The sequence below is a fragment of the Stegodyphus dumicola genome, chromosome 9, assembly GCF_044657685.1.
Source record: "Stegodyphus dumicola isolate Sdum_Otavi_A_Nest chromosome 9, ASM4465768v1".
Lineage (NCBI taxonomy): Eukaryota > Metazoa > Arthropoda > Arachnida > Araneae > Eresidae > Stegodyphus > Stegodyphus dumicola.
In genome coordinates this window covers 81401792-81425673 of record NC_140776.1, presented here as the reverse complement: position 1 = coordinate 81425673, position 23882 = coordinate 81401792, and the positions used below count along the sequence as shown (strand labels likewise).

At 33.0% G+C, this 23882-nt stretch overlaps 2 protein-coding genes across 2 annotated transcripts in view; one reads left to right on the top strand and one right to left on the bottom strand.

Moving 5' to 3' along the window:
• Tsen34 (tRNA splicing endonuclease subunit 34) overlaps window positions 1–23882 on the bottom strand; it is a 269041-nt gene that overhangs the window by 38798 nt on the left and 206361 nt on the right. The window contains exons 7-8 of the transcript XR_015043011.1: window positions 11117–11177; window positions 10138–10381 (exon numbers count right to left, since the gene is read on the bottom strand). The gene's annotated coding sequence lies outside the window, so the exon portion shown is untranslated. The remainder of the gene's footprint in view (window positions 1–10137; window positions 10382–11116; window positions 11178–23882) is intronic.
• Window positions 10558–23882, top strand: part of LOC146995391 (uncharacterized) — a 36018-nt gene continuing 22693 nt past the window's right edge. The window contains exons 1-2 of the mRNA XM_085823676.1: window positions 10558–10704; window positions 12017–12801. Of these exons, the coding sequence (XP_085679802.1) occupies window positions 10680–10704; window positions 12017–12801 (810 nt within the window). The 5' untranslated portion in view covers window positions 10558–10679. The remainder of the gene's footprint in view (window positions 10705–12016; window positions 12802–23882) is intronic.

The window sequence follows — 23882 nt, the reverse complement described above, 5'->3', positions numbered from 1 at the left end:
ACTAAACTAAGTCTCATAATTTTATCCAACCTATTGCTTTAGCTGGTAAAAAAGGATTCTGATCACCAATCAGTATGCTTAATTGCTGTGTGTATTAGACATTTTACTAAATCCATTTATTATAAATTACCGCCCAGACAGTAAAGCGATTCGTGACTCTGGTTGCCGTACCGAAGAGCCTGGGCTCGAATCCCGGATAGGGCATGAATGTAATTTGTTCGTCCTCTTCATAAGTGGCAACAGTGGCCCACGTATTAGTTCCCTCCTTAATAACATGACCGGCCTTAGTAGTGATCAATGTCTATAAACGGCTACTACCTGCCATTGGGAAAAAAAAATTACGAATTGGTCTTTTATTCAACATAACACACATTTTCCATAAATAGTTAAAATGCATTATTCAGTTACAAGTGAAAGTACTTGCATGAACTATTTTCCATCATTGTTTCACGTAAGAACAAATAAAAGTACAATTTTCTTATGCACCTGTGATTGTCATATTATTTGGATTACGGTAAATACTGGAAAGATGCTTCTGTGGAGGACTTTCTAACGGAAACTGGCTCATGTTCACATCACCCGTTAATAAAAGCAGGAAAAGATCTTTATTTAATTGAATGCAACGAAACGTTTAAGAAGAATGATGTACTCATAGAGAACTTTCTAAAATAAAATGATTTGTATTCATGTTACACATAAGGAAATCCACGGAGCTATCTGAACATTTAGATTGTTTGCCAAAATGGGCATCCGATTTGAACTAGTAGTATTCAAAAGACGACTTATTACTCTGCTGAGCCAAAAATCTAATTGCTTTTGAAGTTATATTGTAATTCGAACAATCATTGTATTACAATTATTATTATTATTATTATTATTATTATTATTATTATTTATTTTATCCCCAATGTCAGATTGGGAACAGTTACAGTGCAACACAGTCCATTAGTCTATACAAGGCCACAAGTTGCAGTCACTTTATTATGGAGGCATCTAATATGTGGGCCACCATCGCCTCCTATGAAAGGACGAACAGTTAAAGCCATGCCTTCTCCGGGATTCGAACCCAGGCCCTTCGGTATCGCAGTCAGGCTTACCTAACCACTATACCATATGGGCGGCACAATTACAATTATAACTGCATTAGTTGTAGTTTTAACTACAAAGTAACTACAATGAATTACCAGCTTTTCTCGGTCAATAACAGATAGCTTAAACTTTAAAGATAAATGGAAGGTCTTATAATTTGTCGAATGGCAATATTCTAAGAAAGTGTAGTCTCCAGGATGGTCGAAGTTTAATTACAGTCATACATTTCGCATACTCGCAGCACTTGCCCAAAGGCTGTTCCAAGATTATTTCTGTTCACCTCATCCATTAATTTTGGAGACAGAATCATGTCTAGAGACATTTTTTTCTGAGGACAGTATTTTATATAATAGAGAAAAAAAAAAAATAATGCGTCTCCCTCAAGGTGCAGGAAACAACGAGTACTTATAAATTTAATTGAAATTACAATTATAATTCTAGTTAATACAAATACAATGTTACTTTAACGGTTAGAATTACATTATAGTTCTAATGGCAAAAATATCAAATGAGTGTGTAAGGATCTTAAGTTTTACTAACGTTTATTTTATTTTAAATCTTTACTATCACTTCCTATTTTCTACTTCCGGCCAGAATTATAAGCGTTAAGGTTTTTATGCAAAGTTTGTCTGGCGAACGCCAAGTATTTAAGTTGTGGCTTTTTGCCAAGCGAGAGAGAGGAAGCAGTGAGTCGAAGCAGGCCGCTTACCTTAGTTTTACGCAGTTGCTGTTTGCCTTCCAGGCCAGAGGTTTTAATCCTCTTGATAAATGTTAAACGTATTGTAGTGTTCACAGTTCTCTGTACTACATACGCTTCCTGTTAATATAAGGCCAATCTTCCACGTTTATTATTCTAAAGTTAAATTAGAGTTTAGTTTTATTTTTATACTTTTACGTTTTGACCCCAAGTAGCGGGTCGGTGTATTCCGAAGTACGGAAGTCATTGTAAATAGAGAACAATAAAGGGTTTTGTATACCCTTCTTGTGTATCCTGTTTACTTCCCACAGTTTTGAACATAGCTTTAGTAAGCTCTCTGTTCCGAGTCAGGTCCTTGCATGTTCCCGAAGAAGGTTAGAAGGAACATTGAACCTGATAAGTGTTATAGATTAGTATACTTTTACTTATCACAATATTAAACTTTTAATACCGTTTTATTTTATTTAACTTACCACAATATTGAGCTTTTTAATACCGTTGGTACTGAAAAAATGTTTTACTACTATCATGAAATGTATATTCGAGAATAGTTTCTCATTGATGTTTTTCTTATATATTTTTCTGCATAATTCATAAATGTTTGCAATGGAAATAATTCTGAGGCTTTTATAATACTTATAAATTTTCATGAAATAAAGTTCCATTAAGGTTTACTTGAAGGAGATTCTCAGTGCAAGCACTCGAAAAGAAGTTATGCTACATTTACATATAATGAAAAGGTTGAATGTACAGTATTTACTTGTAACAGCGGTGCTCAATATATCGCGTTTTCTGAAAGAATGCATATGTTGCCTAAAATCGAATTTAAATCATTATAATCAGAATAATTGGCTAAAGTATTAAATAGTAATTTTTACAGCATCAATCGAATTAGTGGATTTTATTGAAGATAAAAATGTGTTGATATTGACAAGCTATATTAGTTTTTGTACTATAATGAATGCTAGCTATTAGCTATATGAATATAATGAATGTACTATAATGAATGCTACCTAGTAGCTTCTCTAGCTAATAGCTAGAGTAAAACTCATGATATGGTAACATTAAATAAATAAATAAATAAAATTAAAAAAAAAAAAAAAAAGAAGAAGAAGAAGCAGAAAACGAAAGCTAAAAGGAACTGAATACATTCGGAAAGAGAAGGCTTACTATGGTGAAACATTAGAAACGTGTAGACAAAGTGTTAATATTACATGTGAGAAAATACTAAGGACAAATTGAAATACATCATAGCTACGTTTGGTGCTTTCTATATTATTTGTATCAATATTAATATAAGTACCGAAAAATACTTAAAAACTAGGTATTTTCGAAAATTTAGAGGAACAAAATTGCAGTCTGAAAATTTATAGCAGAGGAACTTTTGAAGTAATTTGATGCCTTCTGAAGGTCGCCATGAACATAACAATTTATAACTGTCAGCTTTTACAACTAGGAATCAGATAAACTCTATTGTTTGGTAAACCGGACTGTCTAGTAATGTTTTCGGTACTGTCTAGTTTCCGGGAATGGCGATGTATGCAAGCTTTTTCCTCTTTCTGCCCTACGAATAAACAGCTCATAGGGGAATTCTGAAATATATATAACCCTTTCATATATGTACTCATACCCTGATATTCACAATAGCGTTTCTTTATTTAGATAGCTTTGAGCATGCAAATTCAGTAAAAATCAGAAAACAAGTACCATACTTATAACAAAGTAGGTTATCTCAGTAAATGAAGGGAATTAAGTACCGGCGATGGCAAGATTTTCCCATGGTTTGAAGACTAAGTAATTTATTCCTTTCAGAAAATTTTCTCGGAAAGCAAATCATCACTTACGGATAGAAGAATGTTCTAAGAACTACGGGATAAATTTATAATGGGAATAAAAGAATGAAAGAAATCGGAAACTCTTTTCTAGTAATCATTTTACTCCTCGAAAGTTGGTTTCAGTATCACCTTTTTAAGGAAATGACACATGAAATGGATTTCAGAAACTGAATCTCGAAATCATCAATAACTATCCAATATTCTGCATTTGTAAATATTTAATTAATTTGCATTTCAACCAAATGTTGAAAACAAAGCGAAAAAAATCTCCTTACAAAAGGAAAAAAAAAAGATTCCCATTCTTTTACAGTGATATTCCATTAAATTATATCAGAAAATCTTATCACTGTTGGATGCAATAAATACTAATTTCAGACATGTTGCCTGTTTATGTTGTTAACTCTCTTTTGCAACTGAACACTGGTAGTTTTGCCTAAGTTTGAATTCCGGCGAATGCGTTCGTTGCTTGGTATTTTGGTGAATTTTAGGTTGAATATACCAAACCAGTTTCCCTGAAAAAGTCATCTACAAACGCATCCTTTTCCTCAAGCAGGTGCCCATCGTATGCTGTCTGACGAATGTGCAAGAATTTTTCTTCTTTTACACAGCTTTCATAATCACGTATTACCCACCAGCGGCCGAGCGGTAAAGACGCTGAACACTGGTAGTTCAGTCCGAGGTTCGAATCCCGCGAATGGGCTAGCTGCATGGTCGTTTTCGTGGTTTTCCCCATGTGTAACATGTATACGAGCCAGTTTCCCTTAGAAAGTCCTCCACGAAGGCATCCCTCCATTTAGGCAGATAACCCTCGTGTGCTTTGCCTTGAGTAGTACCATACCAATAATACCATAATCACATATTACGTTATTGAACATTTTTAATTTGCAAAACTATAAGTTATGGAAAACTCAATGACATATTTATTTAGATTAATAAAAAGATAAAAATTAAATGCATCATCGGCATCTTGTTAGTAATATCATTATATAATCTATTGTACTTTTTTTTTTTTTTTTTTTAGTGTACTGGGAAATTAAAGAAAATTTCTCAAAAGTATCATCATGTTTTCGTAAACTGATATATAGTGTTAAATTATTACATTAAATTTCAGATTATTATAGCAGAAATCGTAAATAGCTGCATTATGTATAGCTCTTGCTTCACTGAGATTTCGGAAGTTAATCTACGTCCATCCGCATAATCGAGAAGCAGGTCGATTTGTTTCTCAGTGCAATCGCTGTGGGATCTTAATTCCACTGACCAATGTTCTATAAATTTAAAATATTTTGCCCTGCCTAAATTCTGTAGCTCTCTACATTCTAAAACTTTTGCCGTTGTCAAGTGCCAAATTCTTAGAATTTCGCCATCCCTAAATTTTCTTGTTCGATGCCTCTTTAAATTCTAAGAATTTTTCAGCCATTAATCTGCCTCCTGGCCAGACGTGTTTTTCAATGCCACATATGTCACTGAAAAAGGTTGAAAAATCGGAATTTTAAAAGCCTACTTTTCATCAAATAAATTTTATCGATTAGCAGTGCTATGGAAGCATTAAAACATTTATGTAATAAATACACAAATACTTCAGAAACATTTTTTTCTCTCTACTGAAGAAAGGCCTGTCTCTGACTACCTGCGAATTTGGTTAAGTTTTATTCAAAATTTACGTCAAAGCGTTTCTTTTTGGCTTAATATTAAATTTTACATTGGCATGTTCCTGTCCCTGCTTGATGTTGACAAGATTTATTCAAAACTTACCGTTCTTATTTTTTATTTTAAAACAAACAATTTAAATGGAAATCCTCAGCTTGCTTTTATTTATTTAAATAATAACATTTGATAATGTGAATTGAGATCTCTAAGTAATTTGCGTATTTGAACCCAAAAAAAAAATGTTAAACACCAATTTTGAAGCTTTTGTTTTGGTTTGCTTTATTTTTCCTTCAAAGCACGCGAAAGCTATCTGCCTAAAGGGAGGAATGCCTCAGTGGTGGACATTCTAAGAAAAACTTACTCGCGCCCACATTATGCACAGAGAAAACCACAAAAATTCCACTTTGAAAGGTAAAAGTGTCTAATTTCTTAGAGCGAGATTTTCCTAACAATGAATTTTAGCAATTTAATACAAGTGCTATATTTAATTAAGAAATAAAACAATGTTCTTTTGTGATTTACGTAAGGTAACTCTTTCTGTTAAAAATAATCATATGAAAATGCACCGAATTTCAGTACCATGTAATTTAGTTCGGAAACTGAGAGGTATCTGTGACATCTTGTCTATATGTAGAAAATTTTTAATAAGGTTATTATGACTGAAAATTGTTTTAAAATATTCAATATTTCATAACTTCTATCAACCAATAAATGCGATAAAAGTAAACTCCCCTTTTATAAATATGAAACAAGATAAACGAAATAAATTTGTAGTAAAATGAATTACAAACATTATGTCGAAATGACTGACACTGAGCATGTGTTTGTTATTTTAATAGTAATTTAATTATCAATTACATGTAGCTTTCAATAGGAATTAGGTATTTTAAGCCTCTTATAAATTTTTTCTTAGTGTTAAAGCTCGATAACATGAATCAAAAGCAGAAAATTAGTTAAACTACACTGTCTCGTAAAATTATATTACTGAAATATGCATATAAAAACAAATTAACATTCTATAAACGTACATTAAAATACCGAAACGCAATAAAAATCAATAACATTTATACTTAAAAAGCAACAAAGCCGGGCTCATGTGAATCACTAGAAGAGGCGCCAAATTGGCTATACGAATTCGAAAATTACTTTAATTATTAGGGGAAATAGGCTTCGTCAAACTTAAATCAATAAAACAAATTTAAAAAAATTGCAAGAAAACCTGGAAATTAATGCAATATGCATTTCAGTGTTATTTCTTACGAGGGCCATCCAGGAAGTAGATTACGTTTCCGTCTGTGTCCGCTAGGGGCGGGGCTAGCGCGGCCATCTTGGGGTCAGAGCGTTGCGCAGCTCAGTCTGCATCTAGCCGTGCTAGTGAGAGGTTCGTGCTGTGCTCCGTTCAGATACTGTGACGGTTTGAAATGTCTGCGTTAATTGAAAATCCCGCGAGCTGCGAGGTGCGCTCAGTAATAAGGTTTCTGACTGCAAAAAACTGTAAACCGATAGAAATCTATCGGCAGCTTCGTGAAGTGTATGGGGACAACATTATCACTGAAGGTGGAGTGCGTCAGTGGGTCATAAGATTTCAAAATGGCCGAACCAATGTTCACGACGAAGATCGAAGTGGGAGACCCAGCATAGTGACCGCCGAACTTCTCGAAAAAGTCGATGCTAAAGTCCGTGAAAATCGAAATTTCACAATAACGGAACTTTCTTTGAGTTTTCCACAAATTTCGCGAAGTTTGTTGCACGAAATCATCAGCGAAAAGCTTGGTTACCACAAGTTTTGTGCAAGATGGATTCCAAAAATCTTGACAGAGGACCACAAAAATCAGCGAATGGCTGCAGCGTTGAACTTTTTGGACGCTTACCATAAGGATGGTGACTCTTTACTCGATCGCATCGTTACTGGTGACGAAACATGGGTGAAACATGTGAACTGTGAAACGAAATTGCAATCAATGCAGTGGGGGCACACAAGTTCTCCCCAAAAACCCAAGGAATGCATGCAAACAATGTCGGCAAGGAAGATGATGGCGACTGTTTTTTGGGACAGAAAAGGTGTAATTTTGGTGGACTTCCTGGAAAGAGGCACTACAATAAACTCTCAAAGGTATTGCCAAACTCTCCAAAAACTCAGAAGAGCAATTCAAAACAAGCGCAGAGGAATGTTGAGCTCTAAGATCTTGTTGATTCACGACAACGCCCGGCCCCACACGGCAAATGTCACTCGTAAAGTTCTTGAATCTTTTAAGTGGGAGTTGTTTCCTCATCCGCCGTACAGTCCCGACCTGGCACCGAGCGACTTCCACCTATTCCCAGCAATAGCTATGCAGCGTTTTGATGACGACGCACAGCTGCAAGAAGAGGTAACGAAGTGGTTGAAGGCGCAGGCGGCCGAATTTTTCGACGAAGGAATTTCCAAGCTCGTACATCGCTACGATAAATGCCTTAATTTGTATGGTGACTATGTAGAAAAGTAGTATTTGAGTGTGGCTTTCATCTGTATATAATAAAATTTGTTTCCTATACTTTGTTTATTTTTTTATTCCAAAACGTAATCTACTTTCTGGATAGCCCTCGTATTTATCAAAAACGAATTTTTTAACGTTTTCATTTGAAAATTATAAATAATTGACTACATTATTTCTCTGAATTTATAAAACTACGATTAAAAAATACTTTAAGAATTATGGTATAATTATGCTATAAGAGTTATGACATTTTGATTTAATACAATTACTTTTGCTTAATACAAGTGTAGCTATTTTTATATTTATATGGACGCGCATTGACCTTTCTGCCTCAGATGAAAAAATATCTTGGCACGGCTCTGATAAGCAATTAAGATTAGAAATATGCACAAAATTAGTAACAAGGCAATACAAAACTTCCTTTTCTGTTTTGGATTTCCAGGAAAAAATATCTTTTTTCGTCTAACCAAAGCATGGACACAGACCGTGTTCCTTCCTCCGTAAGGGCAAAAGCAGCCCATCTGCTTAATCACCTCTAGGCGGTAATCAAAGGACACTAGGAAACCATCACTTAACTGAAACGACTTGTTGATCGCCCTACAAGGAGGGGGAAGAAAATCTAACAAAGGCCGTTTTCAGGACAATTTTGGTTCACTCTAAATGAAAAAAAAATTGTAAACATGGTTAATTTTTACTGCAATTTTCGAGACGTAAATAGATTTGAATGCGATCCGCCCGGTGGGTTAAAGTAATTACGAGTTTATTTAAATTTCAAGTCTTATTCTAATTAATAGTATTCTAAGTAAGATTTGATATTATCCTGAAATGTGTAGTGATAATAATAAAATTTGAGAATACAAAATTTTTATTTAAGTATATTATTCTATGAAGTGTTGATAATACTCTGAAGAGTTTTTTGGTTTAAAAAAATATTTTAACTATTGTAAAAATATTTTGAGAAAAGCGCACATTTTTGTTCTCAAGAAAATTTTAAAGTTTCAGTTACAATGTCGACAAATCAGGAACCCGTTAATCTTGACGATTCACTAAACGTAATTCAAGATACAGTAGATTTAAATATTATTCCATCTGAAGATTCTAAAGACAGTGACATAATTTCTTGGTTAGGTTATTTTAACAATATTATATTTTAACAATATTATACACTAAGAGACTAAGAGACTGTCCTTATTTTGGCAGACTAAGTCTGCCAAAATAAGGACGAAAATTGGAAACCTCAAAATATTTCTCGTTACATTAAGGGAAAAGCTCTCTGGCTCTATATTAAAAATTGCCATGAGCTAAAAACTTACTCAGAATTTGAACAAATATTAAAAGAAAACTTTATCGATCCCACCTTAACTACTTTTGGCGACTTCGCTAATTTAAAATATAACGCCAGAGAAGACATCACAAATTACTTTCGAAAGAAAATTGAAGTGGGTAAGCGGCTTAATTTGGATAAATCAATTATTTTAGAAGGTTTGACAGATGGTTTGCGAACGAACTTAAAGTCTTTGATGATTATTTAAAGTCCCGCTGATCCGACAACTTGGCTAGAACAAGCCCACAAACTTCGACAAATTCATGATTTTAAAGACGAAAATTCGCAAAAAGACAAGCTAATTTCCGAAATAATAATCGTCAGTTTGTTGATAATCGACCCAATGCATCTAATTACAAACCTCATAGTTTTCAACAAATTGGAAATAAATCTAACAGCAATATCAGCAACAGAAAGAAAGTTGTAAGTCACCATACTAATAGTAATTTTTACGGTATAGCCCCATCATCTTGTAGAATATGTACCAAAAAAGGGATACCAAATTGTTAGCACTGGGCTCAAATCTGCCCATTCCGAAATGAGCACAACGAAACTGAAACTAATTCTAATGTAGAAAACAAAAATTTGGGGTCTGATTCTTCGGGAGTTTGACAACTAAGAATTAAGGGATTTTTATCCCATGGCAGATGAGTCGACTGTGTCGGGGACACTGGCACGACATTGTCTATCATCTCAGAAAAATCTGCAAACAATTTACAGTTAAAAATTCAAAAGATAAGAGGTATTAAAATTAGGCAAACTAAAGAAAATTCTTCTATTGATAAAATGTGTAGATTGCAAATGAAAATTGGAAATATTATTAAACTAATTAACTTGTTAGTGTTAGATACTAATTTAGATTATGTTTTTTTTGGGTTTAAATGAGTGTAAAAAAAAATGAAAAGAACTTACAGTTAGAATTTTAAGTGTATTCTTGACTCATAGATATAGTATTACTATATCTATGTCTTGACTATGGAATTTTATTATTACACACACATATATATATAAGTGTAATATATTAACACATACAGTGAAAGAAATTGCAGTACATATACCTATTTATACCTTTTTAAATCGATACCATTAGCGGCCGAGCGGGAAAATCGCTGAACACTTGTAGTTCGGTCGGAGATTTGAATTCCGCGAAGAGGCTGGCTGCATGAGCGTATCTGTCTTTAACCAGCATTTCCGACTCGTCGATCTCTGTAATGATCGAAACGATGATACAAGACTCGCTCTCTGTCGAGTAGATCGCAAAAACTGACCGGTTCTTCCATCTCGACGGTGTCCAGACTAGGGATCTTGGTCACTATAAGAATAAAATGCATCTGAAATCGTAAGAATAATTTTTTTCTTGAGTAAGCAATATTTTTTTTATAATATTCTTCCATCTGTTGCTCAGCCTTTACAGTTGTCGTTCATTCCGTGTTTGCTGAAGAAGACATCATCTATTCTGCGCTCTCATTGGTTGATATGTTATTTGCACGTTATCATACCATCGGCTATTTGATTTGTTGTGGGAAATTTGAAGCGGTTTTCGTATTTTACGCGCGTGGATTGTTATCGTCTTGGTTATGTACTGTTGGCAGTAGTTGATATATTTAAAAATGTATTCAACGCCATTTCGAAGAGGTATTTATAGTATAATATTATGGAATAATATGTCAAGTCACTCAAATATTGTGTGTTAAATTGTAAAAGTAATCTCTCATGTTAGGCCATTCTGTTTACTAATATTTTTATCTTTATGTTAATTAATGTAAAAAATTAATTAAGGAAGCTAATAGTTCTGTAATTATTTAACATTCCTAATTAATATGAAATTTATCTTATCTCATCCTTAATAACTGCTTCAGTATTTCGGAAAATATATTTTCAAAAGAATGTGCTTTTCACGTATCATTCATTTTCCATACATGAAATAAATCATATTTCAATATAACGAGTTTTATATTTGCAAGCATCTGTCACTGCTTTAAAAACTTAAATTTCATTTAAGCAAACATATATAACTAACACTACTGTAGTCATTGATTTTAAATACCTGGATTCTTTCTTTTGAATGCAAATGGAATTTCAGATTCTTCTGCACAGTTATCTTTTTGCTAAAATAAATACGAAGTATTTCATTCTACGTGAATATATGAATAATATCTTCTTAAAATAATTTAAATGTATTAAAACTATTTGGAGAATACCTCCTAAAATAATAAATCAAGAATGGCTTAGCTTGCATTATAGCGCCGAAATTTCAGCACCGATGTTTGTTGCGTATGTTTTATTTACTTTGGATCAAAATGCAATAAACGCAGTCTTCATAGAACGAAAAAATAAGTTATAAGTAATTTTAATACCACAGCAAATACAACTACATAGTGGTATGTTTGCTGTTGATTGTTTATATTTTTCATGATCTAAGCACATTTTAAAACACAGAGCATATATTTTTTATAATATTTTTCAAAATATATTGTTTATAAATAGGCATCCTTTAAAATTGTAATCCTTTAAAAATATTGTAAATTTTCAACTGAACATATTTTGAATAAAGAGATAAAATATTTACATAATCCATTTTTTCTGTGCGTTATCAAGTTTTAAGAAGCAGTTATCAAATGTTTAATCATAATTTCAATTTAGAAGGGTTATGCTTTTACTAGGGGGGATTTTTAAATGCTGCAAAAATAAATTCTTTATATTACTTGTATCAAAGTTTGGATATAGATATTACTATTTGCATTAAATTACTTACAGAATAAAATTTTATTATGTTTGTTGTTTTCTAAGTAATATACAAGTATTAAGAATTCTATCTATTTTATACATATTTTAAAATTTAGATGTGTAATTATTATGTATGATTAACAGTGGCTAACATATTATTTGATTAAACTAATCTTATAGTTGCAGAAGTATTAAATAAAATTTATTATTTTCTTTAAAGGTATGCTGCCAACAAGTACTCCTATTCAAGCACATAGTAATGGCCAGAATATACAAAAACAAAGTTCTCTTTTATCAAATAAAGTTTTACATACGTTATCTCCAATTAAGGAACAGAGACCAAGTAAAAGAATATATCAAAACTTCTCGAGAAATTTTTATTTTGATGCCATTTTATCTTCAGAAAAGTTTGATGTTAAACATGAACATGAATTAAATAAAGACAGAATTGTAAAATGTGATATCAGTACAGAGACTCCAACCAAAGAGCTTCATTTTGATGATTTGTCATATTCCCTGAATGGCAGTTGTGCCTATGATACAGGGTATTGCAGTTTAGATCAAAATGTAGATGATAATATATTTAGGGATGTGCAAGCTGAGGATTGCCATTATTTCTATGAAAAAAATATTTTACCTTCTTATGAAAATGGTACTCCATCTGAAGTGCTTTTTAAAAAAAACTTTGAAAATACATGCATGGAGCATTCCCAGATTATTTGTTCAACTAACACTTCTGAAAGTTATAGTAAAAAGTGCAGTTTAAGCAAAGTTAATGTGATAAATTATAGCCAGAAAAGAGTAGACTTTCTTGAAGAGCTTAAGAAAATTAATTGTACTCTTATTATTTCCATTATACTATCATATCTGTCTGAAGAAGATCTTTGTAAAGCAAGCTGTGTTAACAAAATCTGGAAGGAGATAATCTTACAGGATGAAAAATCTAATAGTAGGAGAAGAGCATTTATTAGACAGAAACGATATGCTGTGACTGGCCCTCATAAGGTAACACATTTTGATTTGTCATTTTTCTCTATGAAATGTTAATAGATGTCTTAAAATCATTACTGATAATCAAGATCATGATATTAATCATTTTATAGGATTGCATTTTTATATTTTTAATTTAGCATACAGTTGTGTCTTTATATCTCTTATATCTACATATGAACATCTCTTTCCTTGCCAAGAATATCCATTCAAATTATAATATATAAACCAATAAAAATCGTTCATAACACTGAAATATTATATAAGCATGCCTATGCATTGACCGGCTGTTGTCTTTCTGTAATATCTGCAATCATCAGTACCTGCTTGAATGTATATTCGCTTCAGGCTGATGTAATCAGATTAGCGGTATGTAAATGATCTGTGTGGGATGTTGTGTGCCTTCTCGTTATAGGTCCCCTCTCAGACATATAGACATATTCATAGCTTGTATCTCAGCTGAATACATGCAAATGTGGTGGTAAACTCGAATTGCACACAAGTTGAATATAGGATCTGAGAGCAGCCGATGAAGCAGAATTTTTTTCTTCTTCTCTCTTTAACAACATGAGAGGGAACATACTTCTAAGTATTGCTTGTATGCATATGAGTAATATTCAAAAGGTATACAGTCAAAAGTCTTTAATCCGGACTCGTCGGGACTTCGGCGATTCCGGATTATCGATTTTTCCAGATTATAGATCATCAGTTTAAATCTGGTAAGATGGCATGCAGAAATTATAAAATTAAAAATATGAAACCGTAATTTATAAAATAATGAGCAATTATGATCTAAAGGGTATCCAAATTTACCAAAAAAGAAGCCTAATATTTATTTGTTTACTTTATTAAACATTTCTTTTAACGCGCGGATGCGTAAAGCATACCTTACTCATAGCCGAAATTAGAAAATTGCAACCAGAAAACTATGTGATTTGTATTCGTGATATTTATAATGACGAGGAATTTGATTTAAATCATATCAAAGACGGAGTACATCGAAATTAAATACATTTAGTAAGGAATTATAAGCCGACTAAAGTAAAAACATCTGCCCTGAAGATAACGATAGTGTTGACAGATCAACTTCCAGTTCATTGCGCGCCGCGACGTGCCCCCCCCCCCCCGCGCAGAGCAGCGTGAAATTGATAAACAGATTTTGGAACGGTTAGATAAACAAAGGATATGCTTTTATCCATTTTTTGTAGCAATTCTTTTTTTGTTTGATGGACATCGAAACATACTTTCGTTTTCTAGATCCTTTGGGAGCTCCAGCATCGGAAATTCTATTTGACATAATCGAAAGTTCAAGCTTACTTTTAGAAAATTGCTCTTACAGTCTGCAAAAAATAATAAGCCGGATCCAATTTGAAGATTAAGGAACAACGCAATTATCAACATTAACTGAAATAGATAATTAGTTAATTTTAGCTTTTACCGTCCGTTATACATTAAATGCGCACGCGAAAACGTATTCTGCACTTGCGCAGATGCATATGCGCAGTCGTAAATGTCTTGCGCGCACGAGTAAAACGCCTATGCGCATGCGTCAATGCGGCGCTTGCGCAGAAAGATTTTAGCTTTGAGGTCCGGATTATAGATCATTCCAGATTACGGGTGTCCGAATTAACGACTTTTGACTGTATATAATTCCACATGATTGATATTCAGGCTCTAGTGTAGAATTGGGTACCCCTTTGATTAGCGACAAATTTTGTTCAGTTTTGGCAATGAAACCCCATTTCTGATTACCATGATAGCTTCCTTAATTTTTTTAAAAGTGAAAATAGATCAATGTATACATGGATAAAATTAAGGCAGGGTTAAAATGCGGTTTAGCCCACTGCTTGGCGATTGTTTTTCAATGGGCAATAAACGCGCCAACATGGCTAACCCGATGTTTTGAAGCTGTGTTGTTATTCTGGTGCCACTAAATTGTATCGCCCTGTGTTATATTTAAAGAAATTAAATATTGAAAAATCTGCATAAATGTTTCTCGCATTGTGATAAAACAAAGGTACCTAGAGCCATCAAATTTTGAATAACATACGTTTCCAACCTAATATGGGCATCTGGAAGCCTAAACTTGGAATTTTTTTTATTATCTGATTGATATTTTGTAAAACTTGAACAAAATTTTTATTAGCAAACTCGAAGAGGTACTATTCCGTTTTGAGGACCGTAATAAATTGCAGCGAAAATGTATGCGCAAAAGCACCAAATCTAGCAAACGCGCCCATTTAACAGCGCGCCAAATCTAGCGTACATGCTGATTTCGGATTGCGTAAGTTTATATAGTTCTATATTTCTTAAGACTCCATTGAAATACTAGTTTAATTTTTAAATCCTTTTTTAATACCCTATGGATTTAACAATTTGGGAATTGCCCATGACGAAAAGTCGGCAATAGAATTTTGGGTAAAGTGCAGAATCACGCACTGCTTGACGCTTTTTTAAGAATTGCACATACTCGGCATCCATGTGCACATCAACCTATTTTCACTTTAAAAAAATATCCCAGAATTGCACAAAAATGGCACTGCGCACACCCTTGGCTTTATCTATGTACACATCGACCTATTTTCACTTAAAAAGTAAAAAAAAGTTGACAAAAATCCAATTGTTTTTACCTTTGTAAAAAGCGGCAAACAAATAAGTGGGCGATTCTGCATTTTACTGAGAATATTTTCAAAGAAAAGGCATCATTCATTAAAGAAAATTACGTTTGAACAACCAACAAGATGAAATTGTGCTTTAGCGATAAGTCGGTAGCGAAATAGCAATGCAGGCATCAATTCAGTTATGTTTAGCAATTTTTATATAAATTATAATAATGATCTGAAATAGTTATTTACTCTTATGCTTCCATTCAGTCATGTTTAGCCTTTTTCATATAAATTATAATAATAAAAAAGTATTATATGAAATTAACCTTTCATCTAGATTCAAATATCAATCTTACATAGTTATTTACTATTATACTTCCTTTCTCGCGTTAGGGTTGCTGCAATTATTTTTGGCAGCATTGGCATCAACAATAGTTTGGCGATTTTTTACGGCCCTCGAAACCGAATAGTACCCTTGAAGATTTCAAAGCGAGCAACTGCAACACAGTACGGAAGAAGGAAAAAAAAACCATTTTTACCTGCAGAGCACAAAATTGTGTATCAGAAATTCTAAAGATATGCTCATTTTAAAATTATTTTGCGATATTGCTGTTGAACTGAATTTTATGGTTTAAGTGTAAAGAACCTTATATGATAAATAAATGTAACACACAAAACGTTAAAAAAAAAAAGCCTTCTGGGCGTAATGTAAAATCTAAAAGCTTTCATAATTTTTATTTTATTTATTTATTTTTTTTTTTTACTTGTTAATTCTGTTGCGGTTTGAATGTTCTTATGTGGTTTCTTTTTTTAATCGAGTGTTTTCCTCCCCCCTGTGGGTTTTAGCATTTTTTCTGCATATATTACGGAAACGGCATATAAACGTTTGTAAATTTATTTAAAGATGAGGGGGGATCCAAAAGGGTTTCCCCCTGATATAAATTTATATATAAAAACCCTCAAAAAGACTTTACATTTTTCTTGAAAAGGGTAAGTGAAAAAATTTTTCTTGTATGGTTCGTTTTAAAGTTGCTTATTTTAATATTTTGTATTTCTTTTTGGCTCAATCCTAGAAGATTGGAAAAGCTAACATTGTGCAATTCTCTGATTTTTTTTTTAATGAAAATAGATCGATATGTACATGGGCAAAGCCAATGCAGTGCGCAATGCCGAATTTGTGCAATTCTGAGATTTTTTAAGTGAAAAGAGATCGATGTGCACATGGGCAAAGCCAATGTGGTGCGCAATGCCGAGGTTGTGCTCGATACCAAGTTTGTGCAATTCTGGGATTTTTTTTAAGTGAAAATAGATCGATGCGCACATGGGCAAAGCTAACGTGGTGCGCAATACCGAGTTTGTGCAATTCTGGGATTTTTTTTAAATGAAAATAGATCGATGTGCACATGGGCAAAGCCAATGTGGTGCACAATGCCGAGTTTGTGCAATTCTGGGATGTTTTTTTAAGTGAAAATAGATCGATATGCACATGGCTAAAGCTAATGTGGTGCGCAATGCCGAGTTTGTGCAATTCTGGGATTTTTTTTTAAGTGAAAATAGATCGATGTGCACATGGGCGAAGCCAATGTGGTGCGCGATGCCAAATTTGTGCAATTCTGAGATGTTTTTTTAAGTGAAAATACATCGATGTGCACATGGGCAAAACCAATGTGGTGCACGATGCCAAGTTTGTGCAATTCTGGGATGTTTTTTTAAGTCAAAATAGATCGATGTGCACATGGGCAAAGCCAATGTGGTGCACAATGCTGAGTTTGTGCAATTCTGGGATTTTTTTTAAGTGAAAACAGATCGATGTGTACATGGGAAAAGCCAATGTAGACAATGTTTCAAATTGTGGCCAACAAATATTATCGCCCTGTATTATATTTAAAGGAATTAAACGATTCAAAATCTTCATAAATATATGTATATTTCCCTCATTTTGATAAAACAACGGTACCTAGAAACATCAAATTTAGAATAACGTCATCCTCCTGCGAATATGGGCATCTGGAAGCCTAAATTTGAAATTTAGAATTTGTTTTATTATCGTTTTCATATTTTGTAAAACTTTAACGAATTTTTGATTAACATACTGAGGAATTTCAAAGCAAGCAATGACAATGCTCTACAGATAAAAACATTTTTATCTCCAGCGCGCGATACTGTGTATCGGAAAATCTAAAGATATGCTCATTTTAAAATTATTTTGTGATATTGCTGCTGAACTGAATTTTATGGTTTAAGTGCGAAGAACATGATATTTAATTAATAAAGGTAACACGCAAAGTGTTAAAAAAATGCACCTTTGGGACGTAATGTAAAATCTTAAATTTCAGATTTTATTTTGTTTTTTAATTTCATTATATATGTTGTCTTTTTTTTAATTTCCTATCGTTGACAATATTACCTATCGTAGCTTTAGATATCGAAAAGCCGTGGCTTTCACAGCGCTTTTTGATAACTAGATACGAATAAATTTCTTCGGAGAGAGCATGAATGTCCGAAGACAAATTGTCAATTAGCAGACGATAATTTATGCTTTCAAAACTATGCTTGTAGTTAAAAAGAATTTCCAGCAGACGATTTCTTTTGGAATTTTTACTTCGTAATTTGAGCAGTTAATTCATTTGCCATTTGAATGTTTTTATGTGGTGGTTATCAATCGAGTGGTTTTATCTGTGTGTTTTTGCCATTTTTCTGCATATATTTTGTTAAATAAAAAATCGCTATGGATTTATCTGTGATGCTGAGAGAGGTGAGTGAATGTACATGTAAATTTATTACTTTGTTGGAAATGCAAGGGAAACGTGCTGTCATTGTCAAAAAGACTTTTTATTTGCCTGAAAAGGATAAGTAAAAATATTTTTTCTTTTTAAAATTGCTTATTTTTAATATTTTCTTATTTATTTGAAATTGGACCTTCTTAGTGCCAATTTTGTCGTCAAAAAAGGCAAAAAAATAGGGGCACCCAACTGTAAACTTTTACCGATATTCAAATAATGTAGATCTAATTACAAGCATAAATAAACAAGTTTTATAAGGCATACATTGTCTGTCTCAATTCATGTAGCAATGCATTCAGCTAACTAGTGAAAGCATCAAGGAAATTATATACAGTCAAAAGTCATTAATTCGGACACCCATAATCCGGAATGATCTATAATCCGGACGACGCATGCGTGTAAGACCTTTATGGCTGCGTATCTGTGTGTGCGCATGCGCAAAATACGTTTACGAATGTGCATTTAATGTATAACGAACGGTATAAGCTAAGCTAAAATTATCTAATTCAGTTAATGTTGCAGATTGTGTTGTTCCTTAATCTTCGAATTGGATCCGGCTTATTATTTTTTGCAGACTGTTAGAGCAAGTTTATAAAAGTAAGTTGGAACTTTCAATTATGTCAAATAGAATTTCCCAGTGGCATAGCTAGAGGGAGCATCTGTCCCCGGGTGCAGAATCCAAGGGGCGCCAAACTGATGTTACGACATTTTAGAATTAAATGTTTTCTATCCTTTGCAAGCAGTAGGGGGCGCGAAATCTTCAGTTGTCCCTGGGCGCTGAAAACCCTAGCTACGACTCTGGAGTTTCCGATGCTGGAGCTGCCAAAGTCATCTACAAAGCGAAAGCATGTTTCGATGTCCATCAAACAAAAAATGGAATTCCTGCAAAAAATGGATAAAGGTTCCTTTGTTTCTCTAACCCTAACCATTCCGAAATCAGTTTATCAATTTCACGCTGCAGACTTCTTTTTGCAGACAGTTAGAGCAATTTTGTAAAAGTAAGCTTGAACTTTTGATTATGTAGAATAGGATACGCCGCGGTGCACAATGAATTGGAAGTTGATCTGTCAGCACTATCCTTATCTTCAGGGCAGATGTTTTTATTTTATTTGGCTTATAATTCCTTACTAAATGTAGTATTTCATCTCGATGTACTCAGTCTTTGAATCAAATTTATTTTGAATTTAAATCAAATTCCTCCTCATTATAATTCGTTTCCGATAGCGAAGAAAGTGACACAGAGGTTATTGAAAACGAAAAAATTTCGATTGACAAATTAGTCGGTATCCTTGACACAGCAATTATAGGACTTGGACAGCGGAACTTTGTAAATGAACAAGAAATTATGTCTGTTTATATAGAATTAAAGAGAAAGTATTAGCACATAAAACAAAGCAACTTAAACAACTTACATTGAAAGAAATGTTTAATAAAGTAAACAAATAAATATTAAGCTTTTTTTTTTTTTTTGTAAATTTTGATACCCTTTAGATCATAATTGTTCTTTATTTCATAAATTACGGTTTCATATTTTTAATTTTACAATTTCTGCATGCCATCTTACCAGATTTAAACTGATGATCTATAATCCGGAATCACCGAAGTAATGAAGGCTGCCAGTTTGAGTAAGAATGCAGGCTGCCAGTTTGAGATCACTATTGCATATCTTTGTTTTACACCCATGTGTGTTGATAGAAGAGTAATCTTTATTTCTATTAAGCCTTGAAACTGCATCATGCAGTACATATTACATAGATAGTGCATTTCTTTAACACTTTACCATTTGAATAGTTAGTTTAAACTGACTGCAGTTTTTACGTTTGTAGAAACAAAGCAACTCTATTCTTATATGCGCCCTAATTGCAATGAATTGCAAAGGTACTCCGTAATTCAAACGCCTTGGTCCAAATGTGGCGATATGTGTTCTGCGCTGGTTTTTGGCGCAATTGCGTGTTATATTGCAACCCTGTTGCCATTGAAAAATCTTTCGTCGGAGTGTTAATTGCTCGTTGGTTCGTGTCATGCATGTTTTTAAATGGCCTATGCTGCTATGATAGACATGGCGGCAAGATTTCAGTCACGTATTTTAGATTGTGTGAAAAGTAAATTTAGTATTAAAAGGTACCATGTTGGAGTTGTTAACGAGTGTTTTGTTCATGGGTGTGCTTATGAGGATTGAAGTGTATTTTTGAAATTTCTGTGGGATTTTTAAAACGGAGTCCGAAATGCGGAGCTGCTATGAGAACACGGACGAAGAAGGGCGTTTCTGATAGTTTTTGTGTGGATTTGCAATTAAATAGTTGCTGGTAAAGTATGTGGCTGTCAGCGGAGTTTAAGATTTGGATTGTGGTTTTCGTGTAGTATGTTAACTTTGGAGGAAGTTTTTATCGTTACTTCCGAAATTTTGAATCTCGAATAGATGTGTGATATAGCAAAATCGTGGCACTTTTGTTCAGAGACATTGTGTGACTCGCGAAATTTTATTCAGGAATGTATTATGGTAAGTGCATTTTATTTTACTGTTTTTATTTTGTAGAATGTGGTGCTACTTTGGTAGATGGTTGCACGGATTTTGACGAGTAATACGACTTATGGTAAACCCATTAATGAATAAGTTATTTATGGTAACCGATACTTTGTTGTCATTTTATTTTTAAAATAATGCGTTTTATTATGCATAAATTCAGTGTTTTAAATATTAATTATGGCTTCTAAATATTAAAAATCAAATTAATTTTGCATTTTTATGTTATGTTCATTGTTTTTTTAATATGAATTTCTGTTATTATTGTTGTTTTTTGAATTGTTTGTAATTTAGTTTAGTTTATTTGGTTGATTTGTGCACAATGCCTAGGTTGTGCAATTTGTAGATTTTTTTTTTTAAGTTTTAACAGAGTGCTGTGTACATGGTATTCTTTGAAATTTATTGAAGCAAGGTGTGCGTAGTTCATAGATTCCTTCACTGCCTAGAATGTGCAATTCATAGATTTTTTTTAAGTTAAAACATATCGCTGTGTACATGCATTCTTGCCAAATATTTTTGGTTAGAAACTTTACGTTTTTGCTATCTAAATTTTTTGTTTTTGTTTCGGATTTTTATCTTAAATTGTGTCTTTAAAATGTGGTTTTTGCATGTGCAAAAACCACGTTTTTGGAGACATTTTAAACTTAAAATTCGAAAAGTAGACAAAAAATTTAGGTAGTAATGTGGTGGCGTGGAGTTTCTCCCCAAAAATGTTTGGCGGCCTGAGGACGCATATAAGAGTAGTTCCAACAATGCATAAGAGATATATTGTAGCACTCACTTTTATATTCCTTTATTTAATGCCCGAAGATGTAATACACTGAATAATATACATTATTATTATAGGTACTATTCCGTTAGAGCGGTATCAGTTAAAAATGAGAAAAAAACAATGCTACAACATACCAAATATCGTGGCTCGAGAATTTAATGTTTAAAATATTATCACTCCTTATGTTTTAGCCATATTTTGTCATTTATTTAGTATGATGGATTACACAGTTTGGCAATTACTTAATGATGAAGAGGCTGTCGTAAGATTCTTTCAGGACGAAGGAATAATTTATAGCAATAGACTTTGTTCTCAAAATCCTCCAATGAAGTTAACTTTTAACTCAAACAAAGCTCCTGTATGGCATTGATATATACCTTCTTGCTGTGGGAAAAAAAAAAAAAAAAAGGGAAAGGACTGAATTGATGTAAATTAAATTCTGCCAACTTCAGTTAGAAATCAGCCATAATATGACAATAAATTGGAATGCTACTTTAATGTACTTGTTCTTAAGGAACAGTAGGTATTCGAGATTTTATTCCAGGAAAGCAAAGAATTTTTTCTGGTCGCCATTCTCGATCATTGTGCTAAAACATTGATGGCTGCTGTTCAGCAAAATATATCAGACAGCAGCATTATATTTTCAGACTGCTAGAAACGATATACGAAAGAGGAATTAAGAAATGCTGGATATAGACATTTTACTGTGAATCACAGTTATAATTTGGTAGACCTTGACACTGGATGCCATACTCAAACTATGGATCGATTATAAGGGCAGTGCTAAATGGAGAAATAAATATCAGCTGGGCACTGCTTACAACCATTTCATATATTACGAGTCATATTTGATAGAATTTATGTGGCATCTATTATATTCAAAAACTCAAAATTTTTCTACAATATTAAATGATATTTATAATTTTATGTCACCTGTTTAGACGGAATTTCATTTTGTTTTATTTTTTATTTATGTGTAGAATACAGTCAAAAGTCGTTAATCCGGACTCGTCGGGACTTCGGCGATTCCGGATTATCGATTTTTCCGGATTATAGATCATCAGTTTAAATCTGGTAAGATGGCATGCAGAAATTACAAAATTAAAAATATAAAACCGTAATTTATGAAATAGAGAACAATTATGAACTAAAGGGTATCAAAATTTATAAAAAGAAAAAGCTTAATATTTATTTGTTTACTTTATTAAACATTTCCTTCAACGTAAGTTGCTTCGTTTCATGTGAAAATACTTTCTGTGTTGAGAATACCGACTAATTTGTCAATCGAAATGTTTTCGTTTTCAATAACCTCTGGGTCACTTTCTTCACTATCGGAAGCGAATTATAATGACGAGGAACTTGATTTAAATCATATCAAAGACGGAGATAAAATACTACACTTAGTACGGAATTATAAACCAAATAAAATAAAAACATCTGCCCTGAAGATAAGGATAGTGCTGACAGATCAACTTCCAATCCGCGGCGTGAAAATGATAAACAGATTTCGGATTTCAAAACATACTTTCGCTCTGTAGATACAAATTACATATTAGTAAATATATCTCGGAAATTCTATTTGACATAATCTTTCTAATCTATCATAATTTAATAATGACGTTTCTGCCCCCCCCCTCTGCCGCAGAGCAGCGTGAAATTGATAAACAGATTTCGGATTTCAAAACATACTTTCGCTTTGTAGTAAATATATATCGGAAATTCAATTTGACATAATCGAAAGTTCAAGCTTACTTTTATAAAATTGCTCTAACAGTCTGCAAAAAATAATAAGCCGGATCCAATTCGAAGATTAAGGAACAACGCAATCTGCAACATTAACTGAATTAGATAACTTTAGCTTAGCGTATTACTTCGTTACACATTAAACGCGCATGCGCACAAACATATTCGCAGCCGTAAGAGTTACGCGCTCTCGTAAACGCCTGTGCGCATGCGTAAACGCGACGCATGCGCAGAAAGTTTGTAGCTTTGAGGTCCGGATTATAGATCATTCCGGATTATGGGTGTCCGAATTAACGACTTTTGACTGTATTTAGATTAAAAAATTAAAAAGAAAAAATACTATCTTTAGGCATTAAGAAATTTTAAAAAGTTTACTTTTTATGGAGTTAATTTTTTTTTAGTCTTTTGAACTCTATCATATTATTTCATAATTTTATACTTGGCAGTAACTGGTGCCAAAAATAAAAAAAGAAAAAGGCACATTTTTAACTGACTGTGTTTTAATGGAATAGTATTTTATTATATTATTTAATGGCTTAGGTGCTTACATATTGTCACAACCGCCTAAGTAGAAATTGCCATATTTTTCAGAATTTGCTAAAATCTGACAGCTTTGCTTATAATTCCTTCAGTGAAACAGCATAATTTTTGTATGCATTTTTTGTTGT